The sequence below is a fragment of the Pogoniulus pusillus genome, chromosome 33 (assembly GCF_015220805.1).
Source record: "Pogoniulus pusillus isolate bPogPus1 chromosome 33, bPogPus1.pri, whole genome shotgun sequence".
Taxonomy (NCBI): domain Eukaryota; kingdom Metazoa; phylum Chordata; class Aves; order Piciformes; family Lybiidae; genus Pogoniulus; species Pogoniulus pusillus.
This window is the reverse complement of record NC_087296.1, coordinates 8,149,526-8,166,805: the sequence shown is the minus strand read 5'-3', so window position 1 is coordinate 8,166,805 and position 17,280 is coordinate 8,149,526. Positions and strand designations below refer to the sequence as shown.

Here is a 17,280-nt window from a genome sequence, read left to right as displayed (position 1 = left end):
TGGATGGCTCCTACCTTTTTACACAGCTCTCAGTTTTACATCGTCCCTGCTTTTGGACAACTCTCCCCACTTTTGCACCATTCTGTGCAAACCTGCAGGCTTGGCAAGCCCTAGGGTCCATTTGAGAGTGCTGCTGGCGGCACCCAGACCCGGCTACTCTTGTCCCATATCAGCAGCCAGCTTCCTGACTGCCTTCTAGTCTGGGGGACCCGAGCAGTTTGGCTCTCCTCTGCCGTTTCAGAGACAGCGTCACTTCCATGAATCCCTGTCTTGTGGCAGCCGTGTCCAGAGACATTTCTGAGTTCGGCAGCTTTGCCGCTCACCTCGGCCTTCTGCCACATGGATCCAGACTATTGGATATTGCTTGCAGTGTCAGGAGACAGCTGAAGCAGAGAAATCGAGGTAGGGATCACTGTTGAATACCTTTCTCACCTCTGTGAGTAAAGCCTGCTGTTCCCTTAACTCTGTGCTCAGCCTGTAGGCTAAAGCTGTGTTATAGCTTAGCCTGTTCTATTTCCTGACTTCCTAAATCTCGACATTTGTCCTTAACATCCTTTTGAAGAATGACTGATTGAACTAAAATCTGCAAATAAACCTAAACTAGTTCTGTATATGTCTTGGGGGCAGGAAAACAAAACAACTCTATTGTTATAATTCCTGACTCAGCCACATTAATTACCTGCCTCCACGACATAAAGCTCATTATCTTCTGGGAGGAGAACAGAGGAGAACTTGTGAGAAATGAACTGAAAGGTGCCTCAAACCCAGCTAAGCTCAGTTTTAAAACCTTGATAGAGTTGCTACAAATAGCAATTGATATGCTTCTCCTGCACTAAATCAGTGGAGTTATTTGCTGGTGCTAGAAACTGTGCATGGGTTTATTTCTGGATGGCACTGTGTGATTTATGCTCACTCAAGCAATAACTACTGGGGATTTGATGTAAAAATATGCTTGGACTAAAAGTAGATTTGTAGAGTAATGGTTTGGGTTGGAAAGGACCTTAAAGATCATCTAGTTCCAATCCCTCTGCCCATGGGCAGAGATACCTTCCACTAGCCCAGGTTGCTCAAGGCCCTGTCCAGCCTGGCTTTGAACACTTCCAGGGAGTAGGCATCCACAACTTCCCTGGGCTACTGTTACAGAGATGTTTGTCTTCATATTCTTCCTGCTTCTTGGAACTGGATATTTCTTAAAGTACTGGTGTGAAAGTAAACACTACCAAATGAAGGTGACAACAAGCACCATGTCTGTTCCTTGTGAGGAGTACCCTGCCCAACACAGACTCTCTTATATTTTCTTCCAAAGTATGCTCCAGTCTCAGTTATCTCTCAAAACAAAGATCAGCATCCACTAACAACTTCCCAAAAGAGCTGTTGTCACCTACTGTCATACATGATCCTTATTTCTGTTAGCACAATGCCTAGTGTTCAAGTAGGTACCCTTTTCCTTCAGGTGTCTACTAGACAGAACAGGAACTGATGTGAGAAAGAGATCAGCTTCAGTTGTGGGGTTTTTTATTAGTATGACTACCAGGAAGGCATCCTCCAGACACAGCCACAACGTCTACCACTGGACTGCACAATCCCAATTTGCCTTCAAGCCTCAGTTGATCTGTTAAGAGTTTGCAGAGCTAACCACCTCGGCAGAATGTGAAGATAAGGTGTCATTCCCATGCTGTGGCCTCTCTGAACAATGCTCCTTCCCTTCCCCGTTTCTTCAAAACAATCAACCAACCCTCAAAAACAAGAAGGCAAACCCAAACAAAACCAAAACAAGCAAACAACAAAATGAAACCACAAAACCAAACAGACAAACAAAAGGCAGCGAAGTAGTAGGATGCAGAACCCCCCACACACACTGGTGCCTGAATGAGTTTAAAGGCCAAGCCATCAGTTAAAGCTCCAGGACAATTTCCTGTGCTATATCCACCCACAGGTCTGATCAGACAAGACAAAATAACTGCTGCCAAAGCTCGATGCAATGGAAATGGTCATGTGAACAATGCAGTGACAGCAACAGCAAAATAGGTACTTTCCAAGCAAAAGTCTTTGAACCAAGCTTGTGTCTTGGAAGTACATCTTGGGGAAAGACATTTGGGGGAGAAAAACCCCACCTGTCTGAGAACAGCAGCCCTTTGTTCCTCAGGGCTTGCTCCTGGCCATACTGCAGTGCTTGAGTTGTGGCCTGCCTGAGCAGCTGCTGACAGCTGTAGCCACCAGCTGTATCCGAGGGGATCCTGAGAAAAAAGGCAGCTCAGCAGCCATGCAAACAGCACCCTGAAGACATGAAGCAATTGTTGGTCTGCATGCCATCAAGTGCCAGGGAGAACAAGTACTGAATGAAGGGAAGAATAACCTCTTCTGACTCATTTCATCTATCCTGTTGTCTCTGTTAGATCTCTCTCTTCTCCTGTGATTATTTCTCAGTGCAGTGTTTTTAATGGTTGTATATTTCAGTTGATATATAGGGAGGAAGAATAAAAGGATGAAGCTCCTGGAATTAATGCATGTTGACCCTTAACCTTAAACACTGGTATTAGCCTTCTGTAAGTCTATCCTCTGTCAAGTAACTGTACCCAGGGAAGAAATATTAGTCTCTTAACAGCTGTCCTGGAGACTACATCCATTTTACTACTCTTCCTGAACAGAGTAAAGTAAATAAAGTTATATGAAGTTATCAGACATGATCTCATGTTCAAAGAACCACTAAAATAACATCCTAAATTCAACCCTAATGCAATTGTTAAAGGGGAATGTGGTCTGGTTGGTATTGTATATTGATTTAAGCCACTCTTTCTTAGTGTGCAGCAGCAGTGTCCCTGCTGTCATTGAGTTAGCCCTGCTGGTGTCATTACATCTTGGACAATATTTACAGTTCAGCAGTGAATAATGTTAATGACCAGAATTTATCATATAGATGAAGACTTTAGCCCTAATGTTAAAAGGGGAGGGCTTGTACTTACAGGAATACAGGATGAAAGTACTAAGAAGCTGGAAAGCATAAGACACTTCTTTTGACTCTAAAAAATAGGGGGGGAAAAATGACTTTTCATGTTCCTTTCTAGGTATATGGATGATGGGGGAGAGTTCTCCAAAAGAAGGATTGTGAGATGTGGTGGCACTTTTCTTTTGTCTCTACCATAGTGTCCTTCTTCTCCCCAGCCTGTGATGTTGAGCTTTCCTGCCTCCTTTGTTCTCCCACCTTTTATTCTTCCTCATTTTTCACTTTCTTCAGTGCTGACCTCACCACCTCCTCCTCATATTTTTACACAGCTCTTTTCATCACTCCAGCTCAGCCTCCTGAAAGCACACACATTCCCCTGTGCAGGCATTGTGCTAGTTTGAAGCTAGCTGGAATGTTCCGGGGAGAAGAATTAGATTATAGGCTATGAAAAGGAAACAATGGTGGTGTCTACCTCACTCATAGGCTTGCTGAGATGTATCAAAACAAGAACACAAACATAAATAACACAGTGGCTGTGTGTGTCTCTGTCTGCCTGTGCTTTTCTCCCTAACCTGCTCTCTGTCTAATCCTTCTGCTTTCTAACCCCCCTGGCCGATTCTTCAAACTCACCTTGAACCTAAGGCAAAGTCTGGGATAAGGTAGAGGGGTGGAAAGGAGGTGGAAGGGTGGTTGGGAGCATATCCCCAGGAATGCTTCTTCCCTTCTTATCTCCTCTGCTATGAGTTTATGGCCATTGTATCAGAATCAAGTGCACACATGCAGATATATATATATGTGTATGTATATCTGTGAATGGCTCTGTATGCAGCTTGTGAGCTCTGGGTCTGAGACAATGAACATCTCTTTTTAAAAACACCTCTGTGAAGTTCTGTGTATCCAGGCTCACCAAGGAGCTGTGCCAAGTGTGTTCCACACCAACGTGGTTAGGCATTCGCTGAGCAAAATGATCACACTGAGAAAAGAGAGCAGCCGATAGCCTGGGTGGCTGAAGCCAGAGACCTTGCCTGTCTGCAGACCAAAGGGTGGAAGAATGAAGAAGTAGAGGTGATAGCAACTGACAAGAAAATGCTCTGAGGAAGGCATTTAAATGCATTTTATGGTCGGTAAAGAAAGAAATCTCCTTCCACAGCACACTTCTCATCCCATCCTAAGATGGCTGTTTCAAACGGCACCCTGCCTGTGCTGACTTCTGACATGCTCTGAGCTCTTGCTCCAAATTGTCAGTCTTGCAGGACACCAAGAACTGAAACCAGACATTTGGGGCACTGCCCAATTACACCTGCAGATATATTTTTAGGTGAGAATTTATCATAATTGTGTCAGCTCATGTGTGTCTGTGTCAGGAGTAATAATAGTAGTTGGCACTGCCTCTAAGGCTTGTTCTGGCAGCAGTGTCATTGAGAGTGCCCCTTCTTATATTTGAAACAGTAATTTATTGGCTTATTGGAACAGGCTGCCTACGGAGGTGCTGTAGTCATCATCCCTGGAGGTGTTTAAGAGGAGGCTGGATGAGGCACTTAAGTGCCATGGTTTAGTTCATTAGAAGGGTTAGGTGATAGATTGGACTCGATGATCTCAGAGCTCTTTTCCAGCCTGTTTGATTCACACCTTGACTACTGTGTCCACACCTTGAGTCCTGTGTCCAGTTCTGGGTTCCTCAATTCAAGAGAGATGTTTAGGTGCTGGAACGTGTCCAGAGAAGGGCAATAAAGCTGGTGAAAGGCCTGGAACACAAACTGTATGAGGAGAGGCTAAGGGAGCTGGGGTTGTTTAGCATGGAGAAGAGTAGGCTCAGGGGTGATCTCATTGCTGTCTACAACTACCTGAAGGGAGGCTGTAGCCAGGTGGGTTTGGTCTCTTCTGCCAGGCAACCAGCAACAAAACAAGAGGACACAGTCTCAAGTTGTGGCAGGGGAGGTCTAGGCTGGATGTTAGGAGGAAGTTGTTGTCAGAGAGAGTGATTGGCATTGGAATGGGCTGCCCAGGGAGGTGGTGGAGTCACCATCCCTGGAGGTGTTGAAGAAAAGCCTGGATGTTGCACTTAGTGCCATGGTCTGGTTGACTGGCCAGGGCTGGGTGCTAGGTTGGACTGGATGAGCTTGGGAGTCTCTTCCAACCTGGTTGATTCTGTGATTCTATGATTCGGTGATTCTGTGACTCGTTGTGTAGAGAGGAAGAAGAGAGCAAGGGGAGGGGGGAGCTTTGTCAATGTGGATTCTCGTGCTTAAAAAAAGAGGGGGAAATAGCAAAAGAAATCCCACAGGTAGTGCAGGTCAATCTTCCAGTCTCACTTGCCATTGTTGTTGTTTCTTTCAAGCATTTGTTTTTCTTATGTAGAGGGTAAAAAAGACCAACCAACCAAACTTCTTTGATCTCGCATGGTCATGTGAATTGTGGAATTCACTGCTGAAAAGGTGAGGGTGAGCAAATTTCTGCGGTAGACATGCAGGAGGAAGGCGAAAGTGCCTGGGCCCAGCAGAGGGAGCTGCAAAATCAGTTTCTCTTTTCTGCAGCGGTGACAGGTGGGACTTGTCTCCCAGCTCCCTGATCCCTGCTAGAATCTCGTTTGCTAGCATGTAAAGCCTTTGATGATGTTCGTTCCCTTCCGCTAGCAATTCCCGGGGTTCTCTCACACAGTCCTCGCCACTAAAATCACATCAGAATTTATCAGAGAGCATTTCTGAGGCTGTCCTAACATGCTAAAAGTCTTTGTTCCATAGTTAAGTTAATTTAAACTTCCATCTTAATGCAGTAGATGGCATTTTTTTTCCATAGCATTTATTTAAATGTTTCTTTTCAACTTTTTTAGGAAAAAAAAACAAACAATGAAACAAAAACCCAAAGGAACCACAGAATCACAGAGGTTTAGGGGCTGGAAGTGATCTTGAAAGATCATAGTCATAGAATCAGGCAGGTTGGAAGAGACCTCCAACCTCATCCAGTCCAACCTAGCACCCAGCCCTGGCCAATCAACCAGACCATGGCACTAAGTGCCTCATCCAGGCTTTGTTTGAACACCTCCAGGGTCAGCAACTCCATCACCTCCCTGGGCAGCCCATTCCAATGCCAATCACTCTCTCTGACAACAACTTCCTCCTAACATCCAGCCTAGACCTCCCCTGCCACAACTTGAGACTGTGTCCCCTTGTTCTGTTGCTGGTTGTCTGGCAGAAGAGACCAACCCCACCTGGCTACAGCCTCCCTTCTGGTAGCTGTAGACAGCAATGAGATCTGCCCTGAGCCTCCTCTTCTGCAGGCTGCACACCCCCAGCTCCCTCAGCCTCTCCTCACAGGGCTCTGCTCCAGGCCTTTCACCAGCTTTGTTGCCCTTCTCTGAACATGTTCCTCTGTCTCAACATCTAGTCCAGCTCCCCTGGCACAGCAGAATCACCTATACCAGATCACACAGGAATGCATCCAGACAAGTTTTGAATATCTCCAGAGAAGGAGACTTCACAATTCCCCTGGGCAGCCTGTTCCAATGATTTGTCACCCTCACAATGAAAAAATGCTATCATGTTTACATGAAACTTCCTATGCCTCAGCTTCCACCCATTGCCCCTTGTTATGGCATTGGACATCACTGAGAAGAGCCTGGCTCCATCCTCTGGGCTCGCACCAATAGGTCAAGATAAACATGAATGAGGTCATAGCATAAGAATTATTTATGTGCATTTTCATGGAATCATGGAACCATACAATTGCCTGGGTTGGAAGTGACCTCCAAAAATCATCTAGTAAATATTTATATATAAATGTCCACATGTTTGCTCTTCTGGTCAAGCCTGCCAGTCCCAAATGAAGCAGATTATGTGAGTTTGGAGTCCTTGCCTCTACTATCAGCACCTGCTCTTCCTTCATGGTTCAAATTAGTTCAAGAGTGGCTGCAGATGCTGATGACAATTTGTTGCTTCTGATAATGTTTAACTACTAATCTAAGAGGTATTCATCTGAACTGAGGTGTGAAGGGTGACATGCATAAGGCTATTGCCCTCACAAATGTGTTAAGTGAGGGCTTTATTTGAGTTAACAAGGTTAAAAAAGATTTAAGTCAGTGCCTGTCTCATGTTCACAATACTTAGAGCTTCTCTGTGGAGGAGCAGATCTCAGCCTTCACTGGCCTACTGTCAGAATCATAGAACCAACCAGGTTGGAAGAGACCTCCAACCTCATCCAGTCCAACCTAGCACCCAGCCCTATCCAGTCAACTAGACCATGGCACTAAGTGCCATGGTGCTGAGCAAGTGAAGTGCTGAGAAGTGCTGAGCTAGGGAAGAGTGGGAAGCAGAATTGTGCTCAGCTCTCCTTTTTGGCTCTCTTTTATTTAGTTTTGAAATTTTAATTCCTGGGGCTTAGCAGCCTGAGGAACTTGTGACGAGCTGTGTCTGCTGCCCTCAACTTTTAGTCTTGCCATGAAGACAGAAAACAGATGGCATTTAGCTCCTGGTCGTGTCATGACAGTAAAATACCCTGTCTGCTGGGGCTGTTTCTTTTTCCCTGCCTTGGAGGAGAAAGACATAAGAGGAGTAGGCTACAGAGGAGTAGCTGTGCAGTCCTTCAGCAGCTGCTGTGTGTGCACAAGGGGTCCAGAACGTTGTGCGTGGGATGAATGCCCTTCTGAAACACTGTGGCATTGCCCTTGATGTGACCGCTTGTTCTGCCGGAGAATTAACGCCACGCTGCGCTCCTTCCCGTCCCCGCCGGTGCGGTGGCAGCCGCAGGAGCCGCGGAGCGTCTCACCGTTCTGTCGCAGGCAGTACCTGTGTCTGCTGCTGGCCGCTTGGTTTCTGCATGCACTGCTCGGCACACAAGCGGCAGCTGGAAGCCGTTTGCGCGATCTGGAGCTTCCCTGCACCGACCCCTGCGGGTGTGGTGGCTGTGTCGGGCCCAAATAATCCGACAGCAGGATCTGGCTCCACAGTCTGTTTTCTTCCCCTCTTCCCCTCCTCTTTTTGATCTGCTTCCAGGAGTTTCCTCTGGAGCCAGCGATAATTCCCGGGCTCCTTGGATGTCTTAAAAGCAAGCAAATTTAGGTGCAAAAATAGTGCTTTAGGCTTATTTTTCAAGAAGTTTGCTGAAGCCCAAGCATGCAAATATTGAAGCATCACTTGTCACACTGCAGGGAGCAGTTACTAAACAGTCAGATTCAGATTTATATGTGCAATTTAAATGTGTTGGAGTTGGGTCACAATCTATTGCTTGTGAATATGGTGCTTTCCCTAGCCAGCCCATCTCACAGAGAATAGAGAAACAGAACTTGCACCTGACACCTTCAGTTCAAAGCCTGCTCACTTCCCAGCTCCTATCCCTCTGACTTGGAGCAAAGCAGAGCTGAGAGATCAGATTAATTCTTGGAAGACCTTGTGCTCTCTAACCACAGCTGAGTTTCCTCTTCAGCAAGGCTCATTTCAGGGGTTGGTTCCTCAAATTCACTCTGCCTTATATCATGCCTGCTAAAAGCAAGATTCCCTTTCTTAAAAATCAAGATTCTAAGATAATTTTTGGTGTAAGTTTCCCCCCTCTCTGATTGCACCACCCAGAGCCTAATGTCAGTCACAGATCAGTGTTCAAAAGGTGATGAGTGCAGTAAGGTTTCTCCTCTTCTAACTTCCTTCAGCACTTTGGAGCTTTGTGCCTGGTTCTTGATTTGTAGCTCTGTAACCTCCAGTACTGCTGCTTTCCAATGCCTTCTGTCTGAAATACATACTGCAACAAGTGTGCCCTCTGAGCATAACATCTGAGAGAGAAACAAGCAGAGGAAACCCTGCTTTTGACCTAGCTCTTCTCTCACATTCCCACGGCCTGACCTCAGTGTGTGACAAATGTGGGCTTCGAGCTCAGCCCACACATGCAGAATGGGAGCTCTGTGTCTCCAAATGCCACCATGCCTGTGTGAGCAGCTCCAGCCTCCTTTCCAGCCCCCAGCACCCTGCTCTCCACCAGCTTCCCTGGTGAGGTGCTATCACCATCCCAATCTGGATGAAGCAGGCAATGGCTGAAGCTAGGGAAACATGAGGTACTGGAACATGTCCAGAGAAGAGCAACAAAGCTGGTGAGGGGCTTGGAGCACAGCCCTGTGAGGAGAGGCTGAGGGAGCTGGGGGTGTGCAGCCTGCAGCAGAGGAGGCTCAGGGCAGAGCTCATTGCTGTCTACAACTACCTGAAGGGAGGCTGTAGCCAGGTGGGGTTGGGCTCTTCTGCCAGGTGACCAGCAAGAGAACAAGGGGACACAGTCTCCAGCTGTGTCAGGGGAGGTCTAGGCTGGATGTTAGGAGGAAGTTGTTGTCAGAGAGAGTGATTGGCATTGGAATGGGCTGCCCAGGGAGGTGGTGGAGTCACCATCCCTGAAGGTGTTGAAGCAAAGCCTGGCTGAGGCACTTAGTGCCATGGTCTGGTTGATTGGCCAGGGCTGGGTGCTAGGTTGGACTGGATGAGGTTGGAGGTCTCTTCCAGCCTACTTGATTCTATGATTGGGAGGTATGGGTCCAGTTTTATTCACAAAGTGCAGTGCCCCTGTGACTTTAAACAAATTGGCTGTCTTCAGGTCTCGTTATTATATGTGCTCCTGTAGCTGTTCCATGCTTAGAGGAAGGCAGAAGGGTGAGCAGCCAGTTTACCCAGTTCTCATGGCTCATAATGGCCAGCACCTGTGGTGGTGTTACAAAACAGCCACCCAGTCTTCTGCAGTGCATGGCTATCACTCTATTCCTCCCAAAGCTGGCTGCCATCCCAGCAGTGGGGCAGGGGGTGAGGCTGTGCATGCCCATATCCTGGTTGCCAGCTGAAGAGCCTGCCTGGGTTGTGGAGTGCAAGGAGCAGAAGAAACCTCATGCAAGGCAGAAAGAGGAGGAGGAGGAGGTGGCCAAGTCTGCAGGGAGCAAAAGGGAAGGGTGAGTGCTGGATTATGCTGGTGTGTAGAGATCTCTGTAGCCACGGTCAGTGTTTGCAGGGTATCAGAGCAGCAGAAAATGCATTTCTAATTGAAGCTGGCATTCCAAATACTTCAGATGAAGCATTTCCTAATGTATTTTTTTATTGTTCTTATTTCCTGCATTGATGGTTGTTTTTTTTTTCCCCATGAATACCCTCTTACCTCTGGAAACATGTAATTTAAAAGCTTTCAGCGATTCACAAAGCATTGCTCTAATGTGCACCAGGGCTTTCAGAAGAGAAGTGACTGCCCTTTCTGAGGGGGTAGAGGTTGTGCCTGTGGCACTGGTGCTGGTGTCATCAAATCCTGATTGAACAGTATCCTCTTTTTTCCCAAGAGAAATCAAAAGGGGGTGACTCAGAACTGAGCTGACCCTTAATAAATGCAATTAGGCACATAGCTTCTCCATTATTGTTCTCACTATTTTAAAGCACTAAGTCAAAGAAGCTCCAAGGTTCATAGAGGTTGATGTTTTCAGTGCATGTCAGTAGTTAAGATGCTGAGGACGTTTGCTTTGTGTGGAAGCTACTTTTAAATGCAGGAGGTTTTGGGTTCAATCCAAAGTGCATCCATCAGCAACAGAACCAGGAGAAGGAGACCAGTGTATTTTATCCATGCTCATTTCTGGTGAAGCAGAGAAAGGTGGACATTCAGAAATACGTTGGGGTTGGGTTTGGTTTGTGTGTCACTTTTTACAGCTTATAGGACTATGCCATCACCAATGGTGATTGTAACAACCTTGGTGTGTTTTCACCTGCTACTGCAGAGACTCAGTCTGCCCTTTGCTGAATGTGATTCGGTTTAACAAGAGCACCTAGGGAAGCCCCTGCCATATCCCTTGGAATGAATGAGTGAAGGGAGAGATGTCTTATGAGGAGTCTTTGCTGCAGCAAATGTTAACTTCCCTGCCCCAGGATCCCTGGGGGACTGTTCTCCAAAACTTGCCTCCTCCAGTTCTTTCTCAGTCCCAAATTCTCTTACCAACTGGGCAGTTTGTTTATTAGTTTTGTATTCTCATAAAGGTTCTTCTTTGTTTCAATGACATGGCTTCATGTGGCACTATTGGAAATGGTCATGGCTCAATGTCTCCAAGCAAAGGAAACCCTTAACCTATTTCTGAGTCAGATGCAGAGCACTGCTGCTTTTCTTAGGCAAGGCCTGGGGACCTACTGGGGAAAGCAGCTAAGTAGCTAATAGTGATAAACTGGGGTGGCCCTCCCTTTTAAAAGGCTCCAGAAGGCCACTACCCATAGGCTATAGCCATGCTAGAAAGTAGAACAGGACTAGGGCACTGGTCTGAACCCATGTGTCTTGTTTAATTGCTACAATGCTCCATGACACAGATTTGGTCCATGACAGCCAACAATAGAAAGGAAAGAAAAAGGATTGGAGGCCACATATCTTTCCTCATGGGTGGTTCAAACGTGACCATCATGCCTGGAGGCAAACAGGAACAGTTTAGCTCTGTGTACATGTGCCAGGTCATGTTGCATCGCTTCAGGCCACAGAAAAGTGTCTAGCCTGTTTTATTTCCTAGTACAGACACAGCCTTACAGTTTGACCCTTAGTGCTGCCACTGATTTTACAGAGTAGTATCAGTATGGAGCTCTGCACATCTATGACTCTCAGGTGCTGGCAATTTTAATCCTAGCTTAACTCAGTCAGGCTGGTGAGGCGATTGCCCAGGTAGGAACAGTGAGTCTGCAGGCAAAAACACAGCCTCCACATGTTGTTCCACACAGACCTGCCAAAAAATCAGTCTGTCTGTTCTTGTTTCTTCCAGTAGCTTTACCAAAACCCAGGGCAATCTGTTAGATAGTCTATAGTAGTAAAACAGTTACCTGCTCACTTGCCCTTTCACTAGTAGTGAATGACTGACACCTGGATTGAGCTGCACAAAGACACGGGTAGTAACACTGGGGGCTCCCTGGTTCTCAGTACTGAGAGTCCTGGTTTACAAAGTGTAGGTAGGGTACCAGCTTTGGTGTCCCTTCAGGGCCTTGTAGAAGGGGTTTAGAACTTTTCATATCAGTGTTATTGTGAATAAGAGTGTATTTTGTGCCTCAGGAGAGACAAAGATGGTTGATTTTAAAAGTATGTGGGCAGGGCATGAGTCTCTGAGCCCCTGCTGACTGGTGGTTTGCTCCCTAGAAGGGGAACATCCCAGCAGCACTTTTTGGCAGGGCAGCATTTCCTTGCAGAGTTCTGGGCTCCGCTTGCTGCGCTGCTGCCACCACGTTAAGGCTGCCGGTCACATGGACATGGTCCTTGTTGGAGTCCTCAGCAAGGATAAAAGAGGCTTAAGAAGGAGCCTTTCAGCCTTGCCCAGACGTGCTCCTTGGCACACATCCCTTCCTCCTGGGGAAAAGCAGCCAACTGGATCCCCAACAAAAGCTGCACTTCCACAGTGGGTTATTGGAATGCCAAAGAGGTTGACTCTTAGCAGATGTTCTGGGGGAGAGTGAAGGAAACCAAGGCCAGGGTTGCCACACACTTTCTTGGTTTAACTGCTTGCAGGTACACAGGGTTTGGGGAAGAAGCCAAGGGCATGGAAGGGTCAGGACAGATATGCATTGAAGTAGTGATAGCTCCCTGGTTTGGTGACAGTCTGCTCCAAGGAGCTCCAGAGCACACAGAATTGCTTGGGACTGAAGGCTGTTAGGGGCTGAAATGCATAAAGGAGTCAATGGCAGGTGTAAACTCCTGCTAATTGTGTAGTTACTTAGTAAAGAGAGAGAACTTGGGGAAAAAGGGAAGAAATTGATGGAGGGCTGTGGCAGAAGGTCAGATGTTTATGATAATTCTCCCTTAATGTTCCCTGCCCTTCCTACATATTTGATAACCTTCTGTGGGTTTCCCACCCACTAATCTGTCCCTGAACATGTGTAGGCACAAGGAGGAAAGGACCCACAGCTGTAATGTGGAACTGGTGGGATAAGGCATTAGGGAGGGCTCCATGGCGAAGCAGCCTGTGAAGGTGATTAAGATCATGAGATTTGAATACCTGGGAGCCTTGGTCACCAGCAGCAGCAGCAGCCAGAGTGCACCATGTGCTGGCTGAGAGATCATCAGGTCTGTGCTTGAGGGCCCACGTGAAAGGTAGGGGTGTGTGTGTGTGTGTGTGTGCATGAGAAGGGAGGCACTGTGACTGTATTGCGTGCACATGCAGCCACGGGGGAGTTCTGACACTAGACGGCACACCGAGCACAGCACCGCACTTGTTCAGCCTTAAATGCCATCGCTTGGTGCTTACCTCATTGCTTTGGAGGTGTGGGCTTGACTTGCTCCAGCAACAGTCCGCTGAAAACTCAGGCTGGAGTTGAAATGAAGCTGCACTTAGCTGCTTTCCTTTCTGGCCCAAGCAGAGTAATGTGAGAACGATCAGGAGACTGGGGAGGGGGCGGGGGTAGTAAGGTAGAGGTAAGGCTGGGAATCAGAGCTTCTAACTCCCTACTCTTATGGCATTGGCAGAAATTAATCATGAGATAGTATTCCTGTTAATTGCTGCCTTTTAGGAATCCATTGCATTGGAAATCTCTGCGAGAAATACAATTCCTGGTGTGATTGAAAGAAAACTTTAGACCACCTGGGGAAAAAATGTGTAGGGAAAAAACTTATCTACCTAATATTTGTTGGCATTTATTTGTAATGGCATCATGACCATCTGCTGTCCAGGTCCTGGGTTTTTTAATTAGCATTGTTTTGGTTTTAATTGCAGTGGACATCAGTATGTAGTTGTCTTTCCTCTTATCACAGCATTGGACTCTATTGTCTATTACTACTGCAAACTGATTTGTTCCTAATAATAGAAAATAGGTCATAAATGGATGTCCTAGATTTTTTTTTTTCCCTGAATTTGGGCCCCAAAAAGTGGAGCAGTTTTAAATATACTCATGATGTTTATATACTGCAGGGAAATATGGTGATTATTACCTTTCAGACCAGAGCCTTCTCCAAGTGCTTAATGAGCAGGTGAAATCTCTCAGTGCTACTAATAAATGGCATGAAAAAATGATGTTTCCCTTGCTTGAAGTAAGGAAGTAAAGCAGGAAGTGGTCCAGCTTTTAGACTACTGCTATGGCTGTGGTCACCAAGTTGTCATCAAGGTGTTACTTATTTCACAGGCATCAGGAGTTAACATTCATACAGCAAAGAAGCAGCATCTAAAGCCCAATTTAACTGAATTTTCATACGCAAAAAAAGCAATGAGGTGTCAAGACTTTGCTGTCTCTTGCTACTGATGAGAAAGAGCAGCCCACAGGTCAACAGGTGGTTTGTTGAACATTGTCATAGCTTTTAATCAAGTGGAAGTCTACTCTTCAGAAAAATCAAGAATGGTAGTTCTCAAGTAGCAGCCTCAGTGTTTCAGGTTTTACTTCTGTACAGGTTCAGAGGGAAGGAAAGTAATAGGCAGTGTGCAGCAGCTGAAGCCCAATCAGGGAGAGTGTTTGTATATGGAGAAGTATCACTGTTTCTGCCTTCATTTAAAATCCCAGAGCTGGGACAATATATCTCTTTCTCTCAGAGCCTGCAGGCACAGGGACAACATTTCTGGTACTCTCAGAGGGGTGGACCTAGATGATCCTTGTGGCCCCTTCCAACCCTGACTGGTTCTATGACTTGGAGCCTGCAGGCACAGAATATGGTGGAGGTGTCTGTGAAGAGCCAGAAGGCTGCTGGAGTGCAGCTCTGTGTTGAAGTTCATCTTGCTGGTTTGGTATGGTCACTCTGAAGAAGGATGAATGGTTTCCTTTCCATGTGCCCCTTTCCCTGCCCATATTTCACAGGCAAGGTTTTCAAGTCATTTGTGGTACTCTGAAGCTGTTTCCTTGCTCCTTGGTTTCCTTCCAAGTGTGATTCTCTGAAGGCTCTTCACTAGCTTGCATCTGTAGGCTGTGACTTGCATGGTAGGTAGCAGGGAAAACAGGAAGCTTCAACGTAATTCCCAGGGGTTATGTGTGGGATTGAAACCAAAACCTGGTCTATGTTTGTTTTGGCCCATATGGCTGGAACCTGAGGCTGTGGAGTTATTAATGTTCAGCAAAACATTCCAGTTGGTATGTACCCATGAACCTGCTGACTTCTTGTTACTGAATTTAAAGAGATGCTGTAGAAAATAAACCCTAGTTTATCCAGTCAACTTCAGGAGCATTGCCTCTGTTCAGATGACATGGTGTCTAAGAACATTGGGGGGGTTAGAACTCCTGCTACTGTTCTGATCATTCCTTGGACCAGGACACAGAATCCTTCATGCAAATGCAGTCTCTTTCTTACATTCCTTGAGACTCCTTTATCTGAGAGGAGGAAAAGGAAGAGAAACATCTCTGCTAATTTGCCCTTTTCTGAAGGCTTTTCTCCGTGGAGTCCTTCATTTATTTGGGCAAGACTGGGAAAATAAGAAGTACATTAGGCAACAATAAGAGCAAAATTCACTGCAGTCTGTAACACAGTCATCTCTACAAGTTCTCTCCATCCCCAGAACTAGAGGCTGGTCTGACTTGTGAGGGATGAGGAGGCTGAGATACTGTCCTAAAATGGTTATGGTACTGTAATGATCCAGGGTCTGCCTGGAACTGTTTCAGCAGTTTCCTCCCATGGGAGAGCAGCAAAACTGTGTGCCTGTCAGATGGAATTTCTGCTACAAAAAATGTCATACTGGATGTAACTGACACTCTCACTGGCCTACACCAGCTCCTCAGAAAGTGCTTCTCATGTGGCTCTTGCAATTATATCTCAGGGTAGCTGTAAACACCATGTGCTGTGGAATGCTGCTATTGTGTAGCTCACAGCTTGCCCTTTTACCTCCATTACCTCCAGTGTGTCTTTCTCATAACACAAGTTTAATGATAAAAGAAATAAAAAGGTTGATGAAGCAAAATTTCAGGTCAGGAGTTTAGTCACTGGGCTGGAATCAACCATCTACACAAAAAAAAAAACAGATGCCAAACCCAATCCTTATCTGCTTTAGCAACTAAAATTTCTTGAGTTGCTTATCCTCTAAATGTGTTTTACTTCTTCTGAATGCCTTCATTTTCTTTCACATGCCACTCCTTGTCTGTTGTACAGTGTGGAAAAAGGAACTAACTTGACTTTTGTTATACCTCTCATCATCACTCCTAACACTTCTTTCCACAATGGTCACATGAAACTGTGCCCATTCTGTATAGTAACTTGCACTTACTTTGCTGCCCTCTCCTGCATTTAGAAGTGGAAGCCCACGCTGGAACCAGCTAGTCCAGTTAGGACTAACAGCAATGCACTAGAAAAGGATGTGCTTCAATCATAGAATCAACCAGGTTGGAAGAGACCTACAAGATCATCCAGTCCAACCTAGCACCCAGCCCTATACAGTCAACCAGGCCATGGCACTAAGTGCCTCATCCAGTCTTTTTTTGTTTCCCTCAGCTCTGTGCTAACACCCTGGGAAGGTGTGGGAGGTAATGGATTTTTGGTAGGGAGTTGCTGGAAAGTATGTGTAGGATTCTTTCATCTTGGCTGTACACCCAACAGATACAGACAGTAATTTCTGTGGGTAGTTCAGGCTGAGAACAGATCTGCCCTACCACGACTCACCTCAGGGTACTTACCTACTAATGAAAAATTGTCTTCCACTTAACTGTGTTTCAAAGTCATTAGCATTGTACAGCTGGGGAAATAGCTAAATTGTATCTGAGGCTGGTGGACACAGGAGACAATCAAGCTGGGTTTGGTAACTGAATACTCCAGGCATGTAGCAAAGCTTAACCAAGTGCTGGGCTATGCTGTCCAGTGTTGGCTGTGGGGAAAGTCTAATCTTACTTTGATTCCTGCTGTGTAAAAGGCAACAGGACTTTTTATGTCCTCTGTCAATAAGCTGGATGCTGTCAAAAGGCAAATGAGCAGGACTGTGACAAAATGCATTGCTATTACACTCAATGTAGGCATTAACAAAAGCCAGGCCCATCTTAAAGCTTAACAACTTGGCAACTTACTGAGCTGCACAGGTCAGTGTTGCAGGGCACAGAGGTTTCTGTACGTCTGCAGTTGTCCTGCTAACAGCATGCGAGCATCTAGTTTTAAAGCAGCTCTATGCAACTCAAACTCAGAGTGCAAACAGTGCTAGTTTCCTCAGGCAACTAGAATGACTAACTAAAGCTTCAAAGCCAGGTTGCAGGAAAGGGTTCATGTCCACCTGTACAATGGCTGTGGGCTCTCTCATTGCTCTCACCAAATGTGGGAGCTCCATACTAGCTCAGCTAAGTCTTCCCTTTTTAGCACTGCTACATATTTATAAGAAGGAAAACCCTCATGGTGTAGCTTTTCAAAGCCACAGAATGTCACAGCCACTTCTAGACACTGCTGGTATGTCCCTTCCTTTGTTCCTGTGGTGAGTGTGGGCCTGGCTC

The 17,280-nt window shown here is 46.2% G+C and overlaps 1 protein-coding gene across 3 annotated transcripts in view; it reads left to right on the top strand.

Annotated features, from left to right (window-relative positions):
- Positions 1 to 9,680: 9,680 nt before the first annotated feature.
- Positions 9,681 to 17,280, top strand: part of CEP85L (centrosomal protein 85 like) — a 151,443-nt gene continuing 143,843 nt past the window's right edge. For all 3 annotated transcript variants that reach the window (XM_064170335.1, XM_064170338.1, XM_064170339.1), the window contains exon 1: positions 9,681 to 9,854. In XM_064170335.1, the coding sequence (XP_064026405.1) occupies positions 9,794 to 9,854 (61 nt within the window). In that variant the 5' untranslated portion in view covers positions 9,681 to 9,793. The remainder of the gene's footprint in view (positions 9,855 to 17,280) is intronic.